Source organism: Procambarus clarkii, chromosome 31 (genome assembly GCF_040958095.1).
Source record: "Procambarus clarkii isolate CNS0578487 chromosome 31, FALCON_Pclarkii_2.0, whole genome shotgun sequence".
Taxonomy (NCBI): domain Eukaryota; kingdom Metazoa; phylum Arthropoda; class Malacostraca; order Decapoda; family Cambaridae; genus Procambarus; species Procambarus clarkii.
The window spans coordinates 21,486,773-21,505,061 of NC_091180.1; the positions used below are offsets into that span (position 1 = coordinate 21,486,773).

The window sequence follows — 18,289 nt, forward strand, 5'->3', positions numbered from 1 at the left end:
TGTGGTGTAGTGGTGTTACTTAGAATAGAAGGGTGACACGTGGTAGTGGTACTTAACTTAGTTATAAAAGTTAAGAAATTGAGGAGCTGGGGACGCCTAGCTAGGCCCAAGGTCGCGAACGCAAGAAGCCGAAATCAGGTGATCATACAGTAACCATTTATTTACTCTCTAATACAATATTTAATTGCCACCATTCAATTCTAAGTATAAATATAACAACCTAGTTTTACAATTCACTACAACAAGTATCATCACAGTGTAGCTAAAAAGTTAGGAGCATCAAAATACTCTTACCTAGCAAGGACGTAATCGCCCACCATTTACAACTTGAGTAACCAATCCCATGTATAAAGCTACAGACAATTAGCAATCCTGCTGTACATCCATCAATATATGTTTATCAAGCCTATCTAAAAACTCAATAATTTAAATTACAATTCTCCATCATATAATCTCCCTACATTCAGGGCCTATGACAGTAAAATACATACATAAGTAAAGAGCCCCTACATCATCTATATGTAAACCAGTGCCATATGATCCTGGGTCCATGTGTACAGGCAACCCTGGACCGAGGGTCGTAACAAAGTGTAACACAGGAATAATAGTTGAGTGCATAATATCACCTATTAAAATCTGAAGCCGACTTTACTTATAATCTAACATTGAACTTGAACATTTTATTGCCAAGTGTTGAAGAAAGTTTTTATTAGAAAATCTCTACTCCTAAAGAGAGAGCTTGACCAGCGTGCAGTAAAGGACTTATGATATTCCTCAGATCTCTGCGCAGTTCCCGGATCTTCCGCCGCTGTTGGACCTGGAGAGGAACATGAGTCTGGCGCTGATGAACACCCACTTTAGTATTGGTATACCACTGCCCCTCCTGCCTTCACAGGTGGAGGTGGGCGGCATGCACTGTCGACCCGCCAGACCTCTGCCCCAGGTGAGTTGTCCTGCCCTCACAGGTGGTGGTGGGCGGCATGCACTGTCGACCTGCCGGCCCTCTGCCCCAGGTGAGTTGTCCAGCCCTCACAGGTGGAGGTGGGCGGCATGCACTGTCGACCCGCCAGCCCTCTGCCCCAGGTGAGTTGTCCTGCCCTCAGGTGGAGGTGGACGGCATGCACTGTTAGTTTCCTTCTTTCCTGAACTCTGCAGTCCAGTTATCCTGTCCCCTTTACCCAGGTCAAGTGCACACCACCCTTGTGCAGGCCTGTTTTTCTGTCTCCTAATGTCTGTCAAGTGGTACTTTAAAATAGAGAAAATCATTGCCGAGTTTATTTATGGTCAGGATTTAAATATATTACAACATAAAACAGTCGAGCTGTTTGAAATTTAGTAGGTAACAAATTGCTGCCTCACAGGAGCTGGAGTCGTGGATCTCTGGTGCGGGAGCTGCCGGCGTCATCTACTTCAGTCTGGGCTCCGTCGCACAAAGTATCCATATACCAGTCGAGCACCAAAACGTCCTCATTGAGGCCTTCCGCAGGCTGCCGCAGCGCGTCCTCTGGAAATACGAGGGGGAGCTGGAGGACCTCCCTGACAACGTGATGACCAGCAAGTGGCTCCCCCAGCAGGATATTCTTGGTGAGTATCATCCGTTGTGCCAACTTCGATATTATTCTTTTTTTTTGGCATGGGTGTTCTTCTGTAGGCTGTAAGCTTCTGGCTGGCTCACTAATTGTTACTCGTTTCTCGTTTCAGTCTTACTTAGGCGGTGTATCAATATTTATGATCCGTATATTCACGTCAGTAAGATTATGTCCAATGTGTTACAACTACTTCTGCTCTGTTAAATCTCAGTTGAAATTTTGTTTGGTTTGTAAAAATCATTGTGCTATAATAGCACTGTTCCCAGGAAACATTACTTTGTAATGCAAGTAAATTTTTAATTATTTTTTCAGTAAATTCTTGCTGCATGCTAATAGGCGTCAACTAGTATTTCCATATAATGCCCTTGTTTCATTTTGTTTCCTATCTAAACAAGAAAATCCACGTAAGACCTTGTAATAAATATCTGAGCTCTCAGCTTATATATACAAGCTGAGAGCTTGTATACTTAAAAAAAAGTTACGGCAATGAAGGAAGTTTTTGTAGCTCTCTGTCTCTAATTCTCTTCATACCTTAGGTAACGGACAACGTGAAGGTGTTCAATCACGCACTGCGGCCTCCTCACCTGCAGGAGGCCATTTACCACGCCATGCCCATCCTCGCCTCCCCCATCTTCGCAGAACAGCCCAAGAACGCCATGTTTGTGAAGCATTCTGAACTGGGGACACTACCTGCAGTGGGAGGAGCTCACTGTGGACTTGGTCGTCGATGCTCTCACCGATATTATTAATAATACCAAGTTAGTCATTGTTTGTTCCATAATTTCCTTTAAGCAAATATAATGTTAGAAGATTCAGTAACGTTTACTGAGACTGGCAAAAATATCTTAAGTACTATAATAACAAGGCCATTGCCGACTATAAATGCAATATAATAACTCCAAATATGTTTTCAGTCAAATTTATAAGAAAATGTTTATGAAAACACTAATACAATCTAATGTATATCTATTGAAAAGAATGTCTGTTTGTGTGTTTGAGGCTGGAAGCCAGACGCTCTGCGCTAGTCTCAGCAAACTTAGCAAGGTGACTACTTGTTGTTTGGGAATAGTTGTTGGGGGGTCGCAGTCGACCCACATTCTCCCTCCCACTTAGAATGCAATTAAAAATATATCAATTTGCAATTTCGATAAATAGCAGAGTCCATCCTTATAAAATGTTTACCATACACATTATTTTTCCCCAAGATGATTAATTGTCAGTATGTCTTATGAAGTTTATGGATTGATGAAGACAGTGTTAAGTGAAGACAGTCACAGAGATCAAGGGAAAGAAATGAAGATTAGGAGATGGTGATGAAGAGTAGGGAAGGTGGTGAAGAAGAGGAAAGATGGTGAAGGAGAAGGAAGGTGATGAAGGATATTGTTGTATAGATTATTGGAAAATAATAATTCACTCTGTAAAATATAGATCCCTACGACCAAACTTTGAGTAGTTATTATGATCATAGTTTTCTTTTGTAGTGTGGATGGTTACAGTGATGAATGTCACCACGTGCACTGTTCATGGTTACAGTGAGGAAAGTCGGCTGTACTGTTCATGGTTACAGTGATGAAGGTCGCGTGTAGTGTTGATGTTTCAGTGACGAAGGTCTTTTATAGTGAAGAAGATTACAGAGATGAAGGTCGTGTGTAGTGTTACGGACTTTCTTAGCCAGTTATTCGGGCTTTTATCGTTTAGTTTTTATAGGCCGTGCTGTGGCTGAGTTTCAAGGAACAATTTTCTTATATTATATATATATATATATATATATATATATATATATATATATATGCAGAATAACCACATATGAAAAATAGAAAATGCTTAACGCGTTTTCGGCTAATTCGCCTTCATCAGAGCAAAGTAGAATATTCTACTTTGCTCTGATGAAGGCGAATTAGCCGAAAACGCGTTAAGCATTTTCTATTTTTCATATGTGGTTATTCTGCATACTTGGATCAGTGTTTTTGTGATCATTGTTGCATATATATATATATATATATATATATATATATATATTATATATATTATATATATATTATATATATATATATATATATATATTATATATATATATATATATATATATATATATATTAAAAAGAAAGTCTCGTCATGTTTCCTGTCCATCTGAAAGTTGCTCTGTGACTGACAAAATGCCTCAAACCAAGTCTCTCGTCTTACATACAACTTGGATTTACACTACAAACTATGCTATGCTCCAGTTTCAGTCAGTCAACAGTATGCTTGGATCTGGAATAAATCTCATCCTAGACATGATATAGGCCATGAGGCTATCGGGGTCATAACAATGCACAATAATAATATTAATTATAATCAAACAAATTGTTTTAATCTATCTCCTTACTTCATGTGAGATAAGAGATTTTTTTAACCTGAAGGACAGGTTAAAAAAAAAACAAAAATATAATTAGACAGTGATAATTTCCATTCTTTGGTGGTCAGGTATAAGGAAAACATGATGAGGATGTCAGCGGGGATGAGGGACCAGCCGACGTCACCCAAGGACCGGGCGGTGTTCTGGACGGAGTACGTCATCCGCCACCGTGGGGCGCCCCAGCTGAGGTCCCCGGCGGCACAGCTCTCCTGGGTGGAGTTCCTCATGCTCGACGTCCTGCTCCTCCTCCACCTGGCTCTCTTCCTTCTCGTCTTCGTCTTACGGCGGATCTTCAGGGTTGTGGCTGCTAAAATCTTCGGTAAAGACAGCGCCAAGATAAAGAAGGAATAGGACTGCGTTGGTCGAGTCCTTTAAGTGATCTTTAATTAATACCTTGGTAATGAAGGCAACAAATATTATGAACCAGGAATTATAATTTTAGTTTGCATAGCCAGCACCTTCTGGATGACCATCGCTGCTGCCTAATGCCAATTTAAATAAAGGTAGCGGGTTGCTTGAATACTTTTAGTGTCCAAAGTATATCAGGGTCTTACGTTACGCTTGAGCAAGTTAATATTTATTCAATATGATTTTATTGATAATATTTATTTGTTAATACAATTGATTAAATTGATCTTGCTCTATCCTGGAGTAAATAAAAGGTTGACAGCTTAGCTGTTCCAGTGACAAATTTATTATGGCTCAGGCGTCCACTGGGACAATGTACTCACCTAGTTGTACTCATTTAGTTGTGCTTGAGGGGGTTGAGGTTTAGCGCTTTGGTCCCGCCTCTCAATCGTCAATCACCTGGTATTCAGATTCTTGAGCCTACCGGGCTCTATTAAATCTACATTTGAAAGTGTGTATGGAGTCAGCCTCCACCCCTTCACTGCTTAATGCATTCCATTTGTTAATGGTGGACACGTGGGTGAAGGTGTCTCGCTGTGGTGCCACTGCTAGAGTGTCGTATCTTCTTATCAGGAGCACACTTATGCCTGTCAACAAGATATAATATAATCACAATATAATAAAATGTGGCAAATTTAAAGCAAGCATTTTATAGAAATTTATGCTGAACTCTTACTATTTTTTTAGATCGTCTATAACATATCCGGAACAACTATATAGCAATCTAATGACCACTAAGTACTAGGAGCCAGAAAATGCTACTTCCCAGGAGTCGACGGATCAGTTTATGCAGTAAGACACGATGATCACTCGCGAGGAGATGATAACTCATGATGACCAGCCGCTATGTCAGCTTGGTCTCTGGGCAAGATGGCTTCTCTCTCTTCCACAACGCATTTATTAACACTTGATTACTTAGTCTTCTAGGATATGATTATTAATAATTTTAAGATTAATATTTATTTACTGATTAGTATTTAAGCTATGTGTAATAATTATGTAATAAGAAGAATTAGTTTGAATAATTCACTTCCAAACTTCCCTGCATATGTGGCGTATATGTCACAGGGATTTATCTACACAGGATAATTAGAAGAATTACTCATTATTCTTCCATTTTAAAGTTATAATTAAAGTAATACAATGATGGAAGATGCATCTTCCTAGTGCAAATACAATTTAAATTATATGTGTAATATTATATGTGTATATGTGAGGGTGCTCCTCCTGCACCACCACACCCCAGCAGTCATCTACAGCAACTACCCACCGTTAAATTGTGAAATTAAATTATTGATTATAGAATGCTCTTTCATTCATAGCTGTCACGTAAACGCTGCGGTCTGGGCCAATTATCCCAAAGTAGTATATATGTTTCTACACATTGTGTGTGTTGTGGGGGCGATCAGCTACCAGATAATGCCGTGTCGGGTCGCTTAAACAAAACCGTTCCGAGGAAAGAAATATCGGTATGAGACGCAGTTGGATTAGATTTGATTAAAGGGCAATAATCGTTGCACCTTAAACAAATCCTTACAATTCAGGCTGGGCTGAACAGCGCAAAGCAAACCTACGTTTTTAGACAGACTGAAAACATTTTAGCTTACAATTTGAGTTGTGATATATATTGGTATAACAAAGTGCACTACTGTACTACTGTAACAGTGCAGTAGTAATGACAACAGTAGTAGTAATAACAATTGTAGTAATGACTACAGTAGTAATGATTACAGCAGCAGTATTGACCTCAATAGTAGAATTGACTACAATATTATCATCAGTATTAATAGCAACTGAAATTTAGATAAATAACAAACTAATTTTACCATGAAATTAAGTAAATTTGCACAGCCTCAGTATTTTACATAAACAGATTCTGGGGTAATGCTGGAAAAAATTACTCTGAACCCAGCTCACATAACAGATTTTATTTCAACAGAATTAAAAATACTTATCAACAATCCATATCCTTGTGACAGTAATTCCATAATAAGTCCCAGTATCCAGCAAGAGATATCCCTTGCTTACACTTTTTTAATATAAAATATAGGCATTGATCAGGTTTGATGAGATCTGTGGTGGCAAATAAAACAAGAGAGCAGCACAAGAGAGCAGCCTATCCCCCATAAACAAAAGCCAATGTTCATTAATCCACCTCAGTACTGCATCAAAGCCTAAACCTCTACCATAAACTCTGCCCATGTTCGCAATACTTTATATCTGTAAGAGGGAATGTCTGTTCAATTTCAGATGCTTGGGGATAGCCTCACCCAACTTTGCAGGGGGGAATGGTCTGGGATACGGTATGGATATAGGCTGGTCGGGGTAGGCCAAAGTTATATGCTTTGAGAAATATTAGCAATTATAGACAAACAACAATGCAAATTTTATGACTTCAAGTATCAATCATATGGTAGGATTCCTGTAGAGGTTTTAGTGATACTTATTATAAATTTTCGGAGACCCCGTGCAGTCTCTGCAGTTTCGGAGACCCCGGATGACAGGCGCGCGAGAGAGAGAGAGAGAGAGAGAGAGAGAGAGAGAGAGTAGAGAGAGAGAGAGAGAGAGAGAGAGAGAGAGAGAGAGAGAGAGAGAGAGAGAGAGAGAGAGAGAGAGAGAGAGAGAGAGAGAGAGAGAGAGAGAGAGAGAGAGAGAGAGAGAGATAGATAGATAGATAGATAGATAGATAGATAGATAGATAGATAGATAGATAGATAGATAGATAGATAGATAGATAGATAGATAGATATTCTAACAGGGCACATTATCGTACCCCTTCTATTATGATATAACAATAATACTCTAAATCTGAAAAAACACAGGTTTAAAATACACAGTATGAATATATTGACAAGTGTGTCTGTGGGTGTTGGTGGCCGCCGGGACAAGTCAAGCCTACATGTGGTTGTTGACCTCTGGCCAAGGTCGCTACTACGAGCGGGCCAAGACTCGTGGCTCCGTTACCATAACATGTGTGAGTTTAACAGACAACTATCGTCTCTGTTGTTGTTTGGCAGGTGTTAACGGGAATAAATGAAGAATTTCACTTCTTTTAGTAAATGCATAATATATATAGTCGTAAAATAGTGTTTGTTTTGTGAACAATTGTAGTAAATTTTATTGCCAAAATAATGTTTGGCATCTGTTGACGAGAGCAAGCGAGCCAGAGATAGGCAGTTGTCAGTACTGTAGTGTGGTTGGTGCTTGACGCATGTGTGTAGGTCACCCACATATCCTCACAGCCCGCGACAGTTGAGAGGCGGGCCGAAAGACCAGAGCTCAACCCCCGCAAGCACAACTAGGTAAATACAACTAGGTGAATACAGCCTGGGTGTTGGACACCCACATAACTTCACAGCCAGTGACAAGCCGGTCTTCAGTTATTCAGCACATTCAGGAGGTGAGTAAACCAAGTCGTAGAGTGTGACCGCCTCGCTTCTTGCAGGGTTGGCGTTAGAGCCTCGCTGCTCTGAGTGGTTGGGCACTGTTCATTCACTCCCTCCTCGTATCCCAGCTATTATTCTCTAATGAGATCCCAGCTCTTATTCTCTACTGATATACCAGCTCTTATCCTGTTCACATATTTACTTGAGGGCCACCACCTTTCTAATTGCCTCGACGGGGACAGGAAGCCGGCGTTATATCAGAGGTCCACCATTGTTCTTGATGACTTTTTCCAGCTGGATTTTAAACTGCAACAATGTCTTGGCATTTGTTGCTTCATCGGGTAAGTGTTTCTGTGAGCTTATTTATTTATCTATCTATCTATCAGATAAAATATCAGCTTATCTGTCAGTCTGTCCAATGCTGGAAACCAGACACTTAGGGCTAACTTCAGAACCCCTTCCCCCACCTCGCACTGTCCCCTCGCTTTGTCCCCCTTCACTCTGTCTGCCCCTCTGTCCATCACCCCTTCACTCTGTCCCAACTTCATTCTTTTCACAATCCTTTCTCACCTCATCTCTGTTTGCTCCCCCCACAAGCCATGTCTACTCCCTGATCCTGTATCAAATTTTAAATTTAAATTTTGCCCCGAGGGGCGAGTTTATTGGGCAGCGCCACTCATCTTGTGAGTGGACACACCGCCATAGCAGCATGTACAACACTCCCCAATAGGAAGAAAACCCGCTGGGTTGTTCATCCTGTCACTTGTACCCAGACACAGCTGGGACTTGCTTAACTGTCTCAAGTGAACAGCTCCTCAAACAAGAAGATTAACATCTATCAACCCTTAAAAGCTTACGTTATCTTGCGGGTGCAAAATGGGGAAATCTTTTAAGAACAGTATCAATATTTGACAAATAGTGTTTTCCTAACTCAAACAATGTGGGGTTTATTATTCTACACATATTTCTAATGTCTCTCAGGTGTTCACATTCACGTAGATAGTGATCAAGGCGGTGTCCATCACTCTCACCACAGATTTTGCAACTTCGCTGATCAACTCACACTAATTTCATTACCCCCAACCCTACTTCTCCCTAACTCTGCATCTCCACAACCCTGCCTCCCACCAACTCTGCCTTCTACCCACTCTGCCTCCCGCCAACTCTATTAATGGTTGTTTAGTTGTAGCTCTCTTGTAGTGGGGAAGGGTGCAGAACAAATAGCTAGGTCCTTTTCTTCTTTATTAAACAAAATATATTATTTACTGGGCCATGAACTAGCTATCAAGTGTGCTATCAATATTTATCAATCTCTACTCAAATGTGTATATTGCTGCTAACGGCATAGTTTTTTTTATATATTTCATATTATATTCAATAACTGTCATATTTCAACTCTACAGATGAAGTTGGCGCCGTTGTGTGTGTTGGTGGCGGCTGTGGCGGGGGTCGCCGCGGGGGAGTTGGCGCCCCCTGAGAGAGCCTACAAGATCCTCATGCTCCTCCCCGTCTCCTCCAGGAGCCACAGGAACGTCTTCATGCCTCTCGCTGAGGCTCTGGCCGACCGTGGACACGAGGTAAGACCTTATTCAATTTTATTGAAGCATAAAAATAAGAAATTTCATCAACAATAGTTATGATCTTTTAATTATACTTTTTTTGATTGTTGAAGCAACAGTAAATAGAGGATCGACCTCTAATGTATAATAATAGTTGATGGTGAAAATATGTGTTAGTCATACAATAAATGACAATGACATCCAGTTTCATTATTCCAACAATTGAATTTAGTCCGAACTGTTGTCACAGCCTTGGCCAATTAACTTACGCCTTACCATAACATCCAGCACAACATCCTCTTTCTAGATTGTGATGTTGACCAACCATCCGAAATCGTCCAATCACCCCAACATCCATGAAGTCACTCACGGTGTTTCACACTTTAAAGAAGACAAAGTAAACATGTTTGATTACATGAACAGCCTGACAGGATGCTTTCAGATGCTTGCGGACATGCTGCCAGCAATTGCTAGAGATTTGTACAAAGACACTCTGGTCAAGGAGCTTTATGAGAGGAGGAAGTCGTTTGATCTTTTTATAGTAGATCATGCGTTGAATGAGGTGAGAGCTTCTCATTTATCTTGTGAGTAAGGAAGAGAGCCATTCATTCGAGATGATATTAAAGAAAACGTTATTCTTCTGTATCTTTGTGAGTATTAATTGTGTTCTGTTTGTGATCGCAGTTTTTATATAGTAAAATTTTTACTATATAAAAACTGCGATTTTCATCATAGTCCTGGATATGTCCAGAGCTGTTATTGGAGTATTGGCCAAACCTTCCTTCTCTAGGTTTCCAGCATACAGCTTTCCTATTTCTTTGAGTGATATTATATTAACATTTACAACGTTCCAATTACCCTAAGAAAATTCCAGCTGCTTCTTGGGCAAGTAATTAAGTGCTGCTGGAGAAAACCTGTTAAAGCATGATCTTAACTTGTCGGTGTATATGTATCATTTGTGGATAACCCTTAATAAATTAGAATAAAATTAGATTAAATTTACATGCACTGAAAAATGTAAAATAAACAGAAAAAGGGGGCTCAGTTAAGGTCTGATGTCCAGGCTGTCTTTGAGCCAAGCTTCTCTGTACCTGGATGGGGTTCTGGGAGTTCTTCTACTCCCAAGCATGGCCCAGGGCCAAGCTTGACTTGTGAGAGCTTGGTCCAATAGGCTGTTGCTTAGAGCGGGCCACAGGCCCACATATCCACTACAGCCCAGTTGGTTCACCAGTTCTTGAAGAAATCTATCCATCTTTTCTTGAAGACATCCACTTTCTTGAAGACATCCAGGCCCCAGACTTTTAGAACGACTGCTGCATGGATGACGACACGACCTCTCTTACCCAGGCTCATGGGGTGGGCGACCAGGCCCCTGAGTCGGACTGTGCTGGAAGACTGGGCTCTGTTCCAGCACAGTGTAACTTTCAATGTAGCCCTCGCTACATTGGGCCCAGACTGGACTACTGGAGTAGATGGTACACCAGTGAGTAGATGGTACACCAGTGAGTAGATGGTACACCAGTGAGCAGCTGGCGGCGTGCATCAGACAGCTTCAGCCTCAGAGAGCAGCCATGTCGCCTGATTCAGATTATTTTTTTATCTAATCTAGACGATTATTTTGCGTTAAGAGTTTATTTATATGATCAAGCTAATAGTGACTTTAAGATGAGATTATTATTCTGATAAGGTTATATATTCCTTAGTAAAGGAGATGTGATGTCAATGAGTTGACGTCACTTTGCTGATTCAACAGATTGTAGTGGGTGCATGCCTGTAGCTGCCTTGTAGAAAACTAAATATAGTTTTCAAGAGACCATATGGGTTGACTATTTATAGCCCAACTGGCCACACGTCGTCCTTTGTCCGTGTGGTGTACTACATTAAGATATATGATATTTCATTTATGTATCCATTTATATACAGGATACAACCCGGCTCCTGTGCCAGGAGTTTTGCCCTGAGAGGTTGGGGATTTTGGGACTTAAACCTCCAAAAGAGAGCTCTGGTTATTGCACCGGACCGTTATTTGCATACAGGCGGATAGCGTCCCCAACCACTCTTTGATGGAACAAACAACTGACCTCGGCAGCCACACTCCAGATACCGTTGGTCAACCAGCAATGGACACTGGAGTGCTTGTAATTTACCTAGATCACCCTGTTCGCCTCTTGATCTTGGAGAGGGGTTCAGCATCACATATTTAGGGATGCGGCTCCAACACTGGCCTTTGTTGTCTTGTGCACACACACCCTACTCGAGCCGCCGTGACTCCCCCACTCTCTCCTTATTTGGAATGATCTAAATCCCCTTTTCGTGAATTAGTATCTTCTGCAACCCTGTCCGCAGCTGTGACCTTCTCTCTCTCTCCCGCTTTCTGGAAAACTTCACCAGGATAAGAGCAAAAGCCAGCTAACAAATATATTTAATATACAAAGAAAACCTACATAATACATGACATATAAAATAGAACATTATCATACAACACTCTAAATTGCTACAACCCGGTAGCATTCCAATATCATATCCTGGCTTCACCAACTGTCCATGTCAAGTGGCTGCTCAACTCTTGGCTTACCACTTACTACTTCCTCACTAAATGGGGCTGAAATCCTATCATAACAATACTATACCCTTAGCCCTAAAAGTATACGAAACTCAGCTTGGGGCTGAAACACTAGAAACATCTACATAAGTATCACCAACAAATGAAGAACTCAATCTCTCCCTTACACTGCGTCTTACATGCCAATAAGCATTCAAATACGCCCCTTATACAATCATGTTTGTCCACCATGAACCCTCTGTTCTGCTAGAGGCTCACCACCAATACATATCTCGAGGTCCTCCAAAATATCAGGAAAGGCACTTCTGCAGTTCTCCCAATCTGCTGCATAACGAAGTCCTAAACCGCCATCAGTGACGCTTCACCATTGATTCCACAGACACGTGTATCTCCTTTACACTGCTTGAAATCAACTCTTCACTATGGAGTTCTGCTCTACCACAGAGTTCAGCATACACTTCTTCTCCAGCCTCGAAGTTCCTCCATTAACTTCTTCTCTAACCTTAAGATTTCTCCACAAATTCCTTCCAAAACAAACCACGGAAATCTCTGTCGTGAGGACGCTCATTCACTGGAGCTCAAACATGGCGCTCACATAAGCCACCCACAAAAATACTTCAGCACTGCCTCACAAGGCTTCCTGCAGTCTACGACTTGAGTTCACAACGTCGCCTGGCAGGCTCCACAACAGAAATGCCTGCTTACTTCCTTCCTCATGAAGGCACAACAACTAGAGTTTCACCAATGTGCGACCAACACTCACTTGCAGGTCTCCTCTAATTTACCAAAATCACAGAGACATGGTGTACTATGTCCCCAACAGCCTTCTCACACTTGCAGACAAGTAGTCTTCACTCCACCACTAACACAGGGTACGAAGTACAACCACCTCTGATGACAGTTGCGACTCTAGTGAAGTCACGACCTCTGGCTAGCATCACTTCGTCTCCGAAGTATTGACATATTTCATGTCACTTATTACCAACACCTATCCTCTCCTAGTATCCTGAGAGTACTCACTGATGTTTACTCAATTATTTAATATATACATCTTTCCTCTGACCTCTCAATCAGGTCTAGAAGGCAGAATAACTCTCGCTGGGGTAGACTTGTTCCACCCAGGCGACATGGGGTCATAACACAAGTCCACTACGGGCTCAAAATAACCCGTGCTACTAGAATCTAGAACAACAACATTTATATGTCATTCTGTATTGGATTTTTCCACATCGTTATGTTAGACTCTTTTACCTGGAGCTTCGGGTCAGTTTAAGCCACAAATTTACTGTGGACGATGTTTTTAATTGATGCAGGTTCATAATATCGCAGCTATGTATCCAGGTAAAGGTATGCCATAAGCTTACTATGTCTGCAGATGATGTACCCGTTCGTGCACGAGGCTCCCTTCATTACGCTCACCACTCCAGGGTTTGACTACCGGCAAAGTGCCGTACTGGGCAACGTCTTCCACCCAGGCTACGTTCCCAACCACATGACTGATTATCCCAGCCCTTACTCCTTCTGGCATCGCCTCCGCAACACCATTACTCATATTGGAATTGCGATTTACTGGCGGCTTTGGGTTAACATACCCAGGGTGCAGAAGGAGGTAAGTTTAATTCATCTGTAAGTACTGCAGTGTGAACTATACAAAAACTGAGGAATGATCTAAATTATATTTTTTTTAAGATGCTATTGATTATGGGTTAATGGACAACACCTTAAGTAGTGCAGAGAAAGTATTGGAGGGTTTACTGGAGTGTTTATATTTGACGTTCTCCACTTTTTGTGGAAGTATCTGATCTACTTGCAATTAAGGCCTGGTTCCTATTTCCTCAGATCTCTGCGCAGTTCCCGGAGCTGCCGCCGCTGTTGGACCTGGAGAGGAACATGAGTCTGGCGCTGATGAACACCCACTTTAGTATTGGTATACCACTGCCCCTCCTGCCTTCACAGGTGGAGGTGGGCGGCATGCACTGTCGACCCGCCAGACCTCTGCCCCAGGTGAGTTGTCCTGCCCTCACAGGTGGAGGTGGGCGGCATGCACTGTCGACCCGCCAGACCTCTGCCCCAGGTGAGTTGTTCTGTTCACATGCTGTAGGTCAGCTACAACACGTCCTTGACCTGTTCCAGTTGCACTTGAAAAGCAAAATTTATATAGATACACAGCTTGACTTTCCTAAGGTCTGGTCATGTTTAGCAAATTTACTTTCATACTCTTTCAGCATGTATAAAACATTCAACAATGGGAAAGATTATAACATCAAATCTAAGCTTTAGCAATGCCTGTGTTATTGTACCGCATGAAAGACTTCTTACTGTGAATTTAAGGAGATATCTTAAATTGGATAATACCATGGTTTAATTAACAGAAATAATGGTTCAGCACAATGGGGTCATTTCCGAATGGGAAAATATTGCAAGTGAAGTGATACAGATTATGTCCTTAGACCAATGCTGCTTGCCGTTTACTTAAATGACTTAGTTACAAGACTGAGCAGTAAGATAAGACAATTTACTGATGACACTGTAAATGGGTAAGAAATTAATTCCGGCAGAGATTCAAAATTTTTACAGGATGATTTGAATAGACCTAAAATGGCCAAAAATGGGGAAAATGCATGTAATGTTGACAAACGTTTTGATCCGAGCCTTGTAAATTATAATACAGTTAGTGGCTAAAATTTGAATTATGCTGAAAGATCCGAATGCGAAAAAAATCAGGAAATCGTGAGTTTAAGTAAAAATTCAATGTATAAATGTTTTAAAATAAGGCATGTAGGATGCTCTCTAGTCATGACTTCATATCATGAACTGTTGCAGATATAAATTGAAATATAAACCTGAAAGAAAAATTATAACAAGTGGGTGTATTAATAGACCACTAAATAACACAACACAAAACAGAACATGAATCATTGAATAAAATTAGATAAATGTTGATATATTAAAACCTGGGTAAATAATGGTTTAAAAATAGAATTGTTTCAGGTCAGGTTTATATTTCCTTGTACGATCTAATGCAAGTTAAATCGAACTTTAAAAAGGCAATAATTGCTATTTGGTTCAGTAAGTGAAAGCCTTATCAGAAGCACTACTCTGAAAAACATAGCACTGCCGTCGACAGATGGGCTGATCATAAACTGTTGCCTGACAGGAGGTGGAATCTTGGATACTAGGAGCAGGAACTGCCGGCGTCATCTACTTCAACTTGGGCTCCTTGGTAATCGGAACCCATTTGCCAGTGCAATACCGTAAGGTGTTAGTCGAGGCCTTCCGCAGGCTGCCACAGCGCGTCCTCTGGAAATTCGAGGGGGAGCTGGAGGACCTCCCTGAGAACGTGATGATCAGCAAGTGGCTCTCCCAGCAGGATATTCTTGGTGAGTATTAACTATGTCATCCCATGTGAATTACAGTACTTCAAATTTTACTTTAACTAAAGTGTATTTGTTTTCTCTTTTACTTGAATGTCAGCCACTTATATTTTCTGTACTGCCACGCAAACTTAGGCAGAAATATTAACCTTAGTGTAAGTTAATGCAGCACAAGAATAAGCGATGAGTATAATAGCGCAGGAGGCCCACAGGATAAAATAACACAAGTCAGCGATACCCTTAGTGGCATTGTGGATATTATTAAGGAATTACTGCCAGAGTGAAGGGAAGGGAACTATCAGCGGAACGCGCCCAGCCATTACGACTATATATCAATTGGAAGGGGTCAGAATAAGGATTTGGGATGGGACTTGGGGAAGGAATGGTGCCCAACCTCTTGGACGGTCGGGGACTGAAAGATAGAGATAGATAGAGATAGATTTAGATTGAGACTGAGATTGCGTGTTGACAAGCACTTACAATCCTGTCGAAGTCGTATTCTGCTACATAAGCTGTGTGTTGAAAGTGAGCCTAATGTAGGCGACTCCGTGAATCATGATGATGTACAGTTCACTGACTGCCAATTAACATAAATTCATGGGACAGGAGAAGGGTCAATGGTGGGGAGGACGAGGGGACGTGGGAGGGAATAATGGGTAGGACTGGGAGACAGGGGGAGGGTTGCTGTTGCTCATGCTGAGCCACAGCAACGTATGGCCGGGTACAGCTAGTACAAAATATTTTTGGTTATTCTTTTTATATATTTCAATGTAAATGTGCTAGAAGAGGCCAGGGGCCCAGCTGTATCCTACCATGTGGACCATCCCACACCTTGTGTACCATAACCCACTCTGTGTACCATAACCCACTCTGTGTACTGTAACCCACCCTGTGTACCGCAGGTCACGACAACGTGAAGGTGTTCATCACCCACTGTGGCCTCCTCAGCCTGCAGGAGGCCATCTACCACGCCACGCCTCTCCTCGCCCTCCCCATCTTCTCCGACCAGCCCAGGAACGCTATGGTTGTGAAGAAGAATGAACTGGGACACTTTCTTCTGTGGGAGGAGCTCACTGTGGACTTGGTCGTCGACTCCCTCACCGATATTATTAACAACCCGAAGTTAGTCATTGTTTGGTGATCTGTTTTATTTGCTGGAAACAAAAAAAGGGAACACTAAGGGATCTTGGTATATATATTAACTTTTTAGTCCAAATGCATAAAGTACTTCAATATTCTGTTATTACTTCCGTGGTTTAAAGTGTTTTTTTCTTGTCAGCTCACTATGTCAAGGAACCTCAATGAGTGATTCCTGGACATAGTGAGGGAGCTCTTGTGTGCTGCCCTACCTCACCCTCCTCGGGTTCACAACCGTTTCGAAGCCTTCAACTCTGACATCAGCAAGAGTCCCCTCTTCCTCCACCCCCCCCCTTCCCTTACAATCTAAGCCTATTGGTGATCCTGAGCGCCACCAGCCGGCGTTTCAACCCCACTACCAATTGTTTTCGTGTCGACTGCACTTCTTCGTTATTCTTTAGCCACTGTGGGTCCCTCTGACTCTAATGCTCAAGAAATTTTGCTAGATCCTGACTTATTGGTGAGGTCTTATACTCCTCATAATGATTTAAAATGCCTTTTCCTTGAACATTTTTCCTTTGTCACACTCATTGCTGTGGCCAAAGATGGGTCTAAGTCTGCCAATGGTGTTGGCTATTCCATTGTTTTCCCAATCAAACCTGTATGTTCCGCATATCCCTCCAGACTAAAAGCTGGATACTAGAGCTTTTTGGATTTTTTTTGTTCTTCGTTGTACACGTGTGCATGTAAATAGTCACACTGATATTATTTATTAGTTCTTTTTCACTTCTTTCGTGGTCAGGTATAAAGAAAACGTTATGAGGATGTCAACGGGGATGAGGGACCAGCCGACGTCGCCCAGGGACCGGGCGGTGTTCTGGACGGAGTACGTCATCCGCCACCGTGGGGCGCCCCAGCTGAGGTCCCCGGCGGCACAGCTCTCCTGGGTGGAGTTCCTCATGCTCGACGTCCTCCTCCTCCTCCACCTGGCTCTCTTCCTTCTCGTCTTCATCCTACGTCGCATCTTCCGGGTCATCGCTGCTAAAGCACTTGGTAGTGGCATTAACAAAATGAAGAAGGAATAGGAATGTTTTAATCTATTGGAATCTTTCATTACTGTAGGATCGAGGATAATCAGTAAAGTTGAATATTATATACTAAATGTTTGGATCGTTTTCGTGGCATAACTCAAATATTTCTAACTTTTTGATGGAGAAGTCACGAATATAAAGGACACACAATATATTTGTAAAAATCATTTTTCGCTAAAGATAATAACAATTTGGCGCTCAGTACTTCAAGCAGAATATTTGATAAAAAGCTTGAATGGGTACCGTTACCAGAGTCTATATATATGTCCGTGCCTTTCTCTCTCTATTTATATATTTTGTTTCTCTCTCTCTCTCTCTCTCGTATCCCTCTTACTGCTCATAGATATTGGATGATGTAAAGTATTTTTATGGAACATGATTCCCTCTTATTCAGTCCTTTTTAAAAACTAAATACAATATCCATGTTATGTTTTGCCTTTTCCCAATATAGATATTGGATGGTTGAAGTATTTTTTTTACACTAAAAAGACCTCCTATGGTGTAAAACTGAGAACGAAATGGTACTGTTATATGTTTTGACTAGCTAATGGTGTGTGAAAAATGACCTGTTTAATAAATGAATAAAATTATATAATGTTTACTTTCCCAAACTATTGTTGTGGTTCAGGAGAAATGTAGTCAGTCCAAGGGGTTAGGGAATTGACATAACTTATGTGGGAAAATCCTAGCAGTTTTTATTTTGTTTAATATTAAATATTTACTTTAATTTTCATTTTGTTACTTGAATATTATATTATTATTATTTGATTATTTCTTAGTTAAACTTCAATATTGAATTATTGTTCTTAGTTCTTAGTTACTGGACTGTATTCTGATTCTGCTG

General features: G+C 41.3%; 1 protein-coding gene and 1 pseudogene across 3 annotated transcripts; both read left to right on the forward strand.

Moving 5' to 3' along the window:
* Window positions 1-5,700, forward strand: part of LOC138370316 (UDP-glycosyltransferase UGT5-like) — a 12,322-nt pseudogene extending 6,622 nt beyond the window's left edge.
* Window positions 5,701-7,569: 1,869 nt separating this feature from the next.
* LOC138370315 (UDP-glycosyltransferase UGT5-like) lies at window positions 7,570-18,040 on the forward strand. 3 transcript variants are annotated; one of them, XM_069334487.1, is made up of 8 exons: window positions 7,570-7,697; window positions 9,185-9,358; window positions 9,648-9,902; window positions 13,279-13,512; window positions 13,743-13,907; window positions 15,061-15,283; window positions 16,180-16,399; window positions 17,157-18,040. In XM_069334487.1, the coding sequence occupies exons 2-8, from the start codon at window positions 9,185-9,187 to the stop codon at window positions 17,437-17,439; spliced, it is 1,554 nt and encodes a 517-aa protein (XP_069190588.1). In that variant the 5' UTR covers window positions 7,570-7,697; the 3' UTR covers window positions 17,440-18,040. The 3 variants fall into 3 exon arrangements, with proteins under 3 accessions (XP_069190588.1, XP_069190587.1, XP_069190589.1); XM_069334486.1 differs by having other exon boundaries at window positions 7,574-7,795; XM_069334488.1 differs by lacking the exons at window positions 7,570-7,697; window positions 9,185-9,358 and having other exon boundaries at window positions 9,851-9,990.
* The last annotated feature ends 249 nt before the right edge of the window (window positions 18,041-18,289 follow it).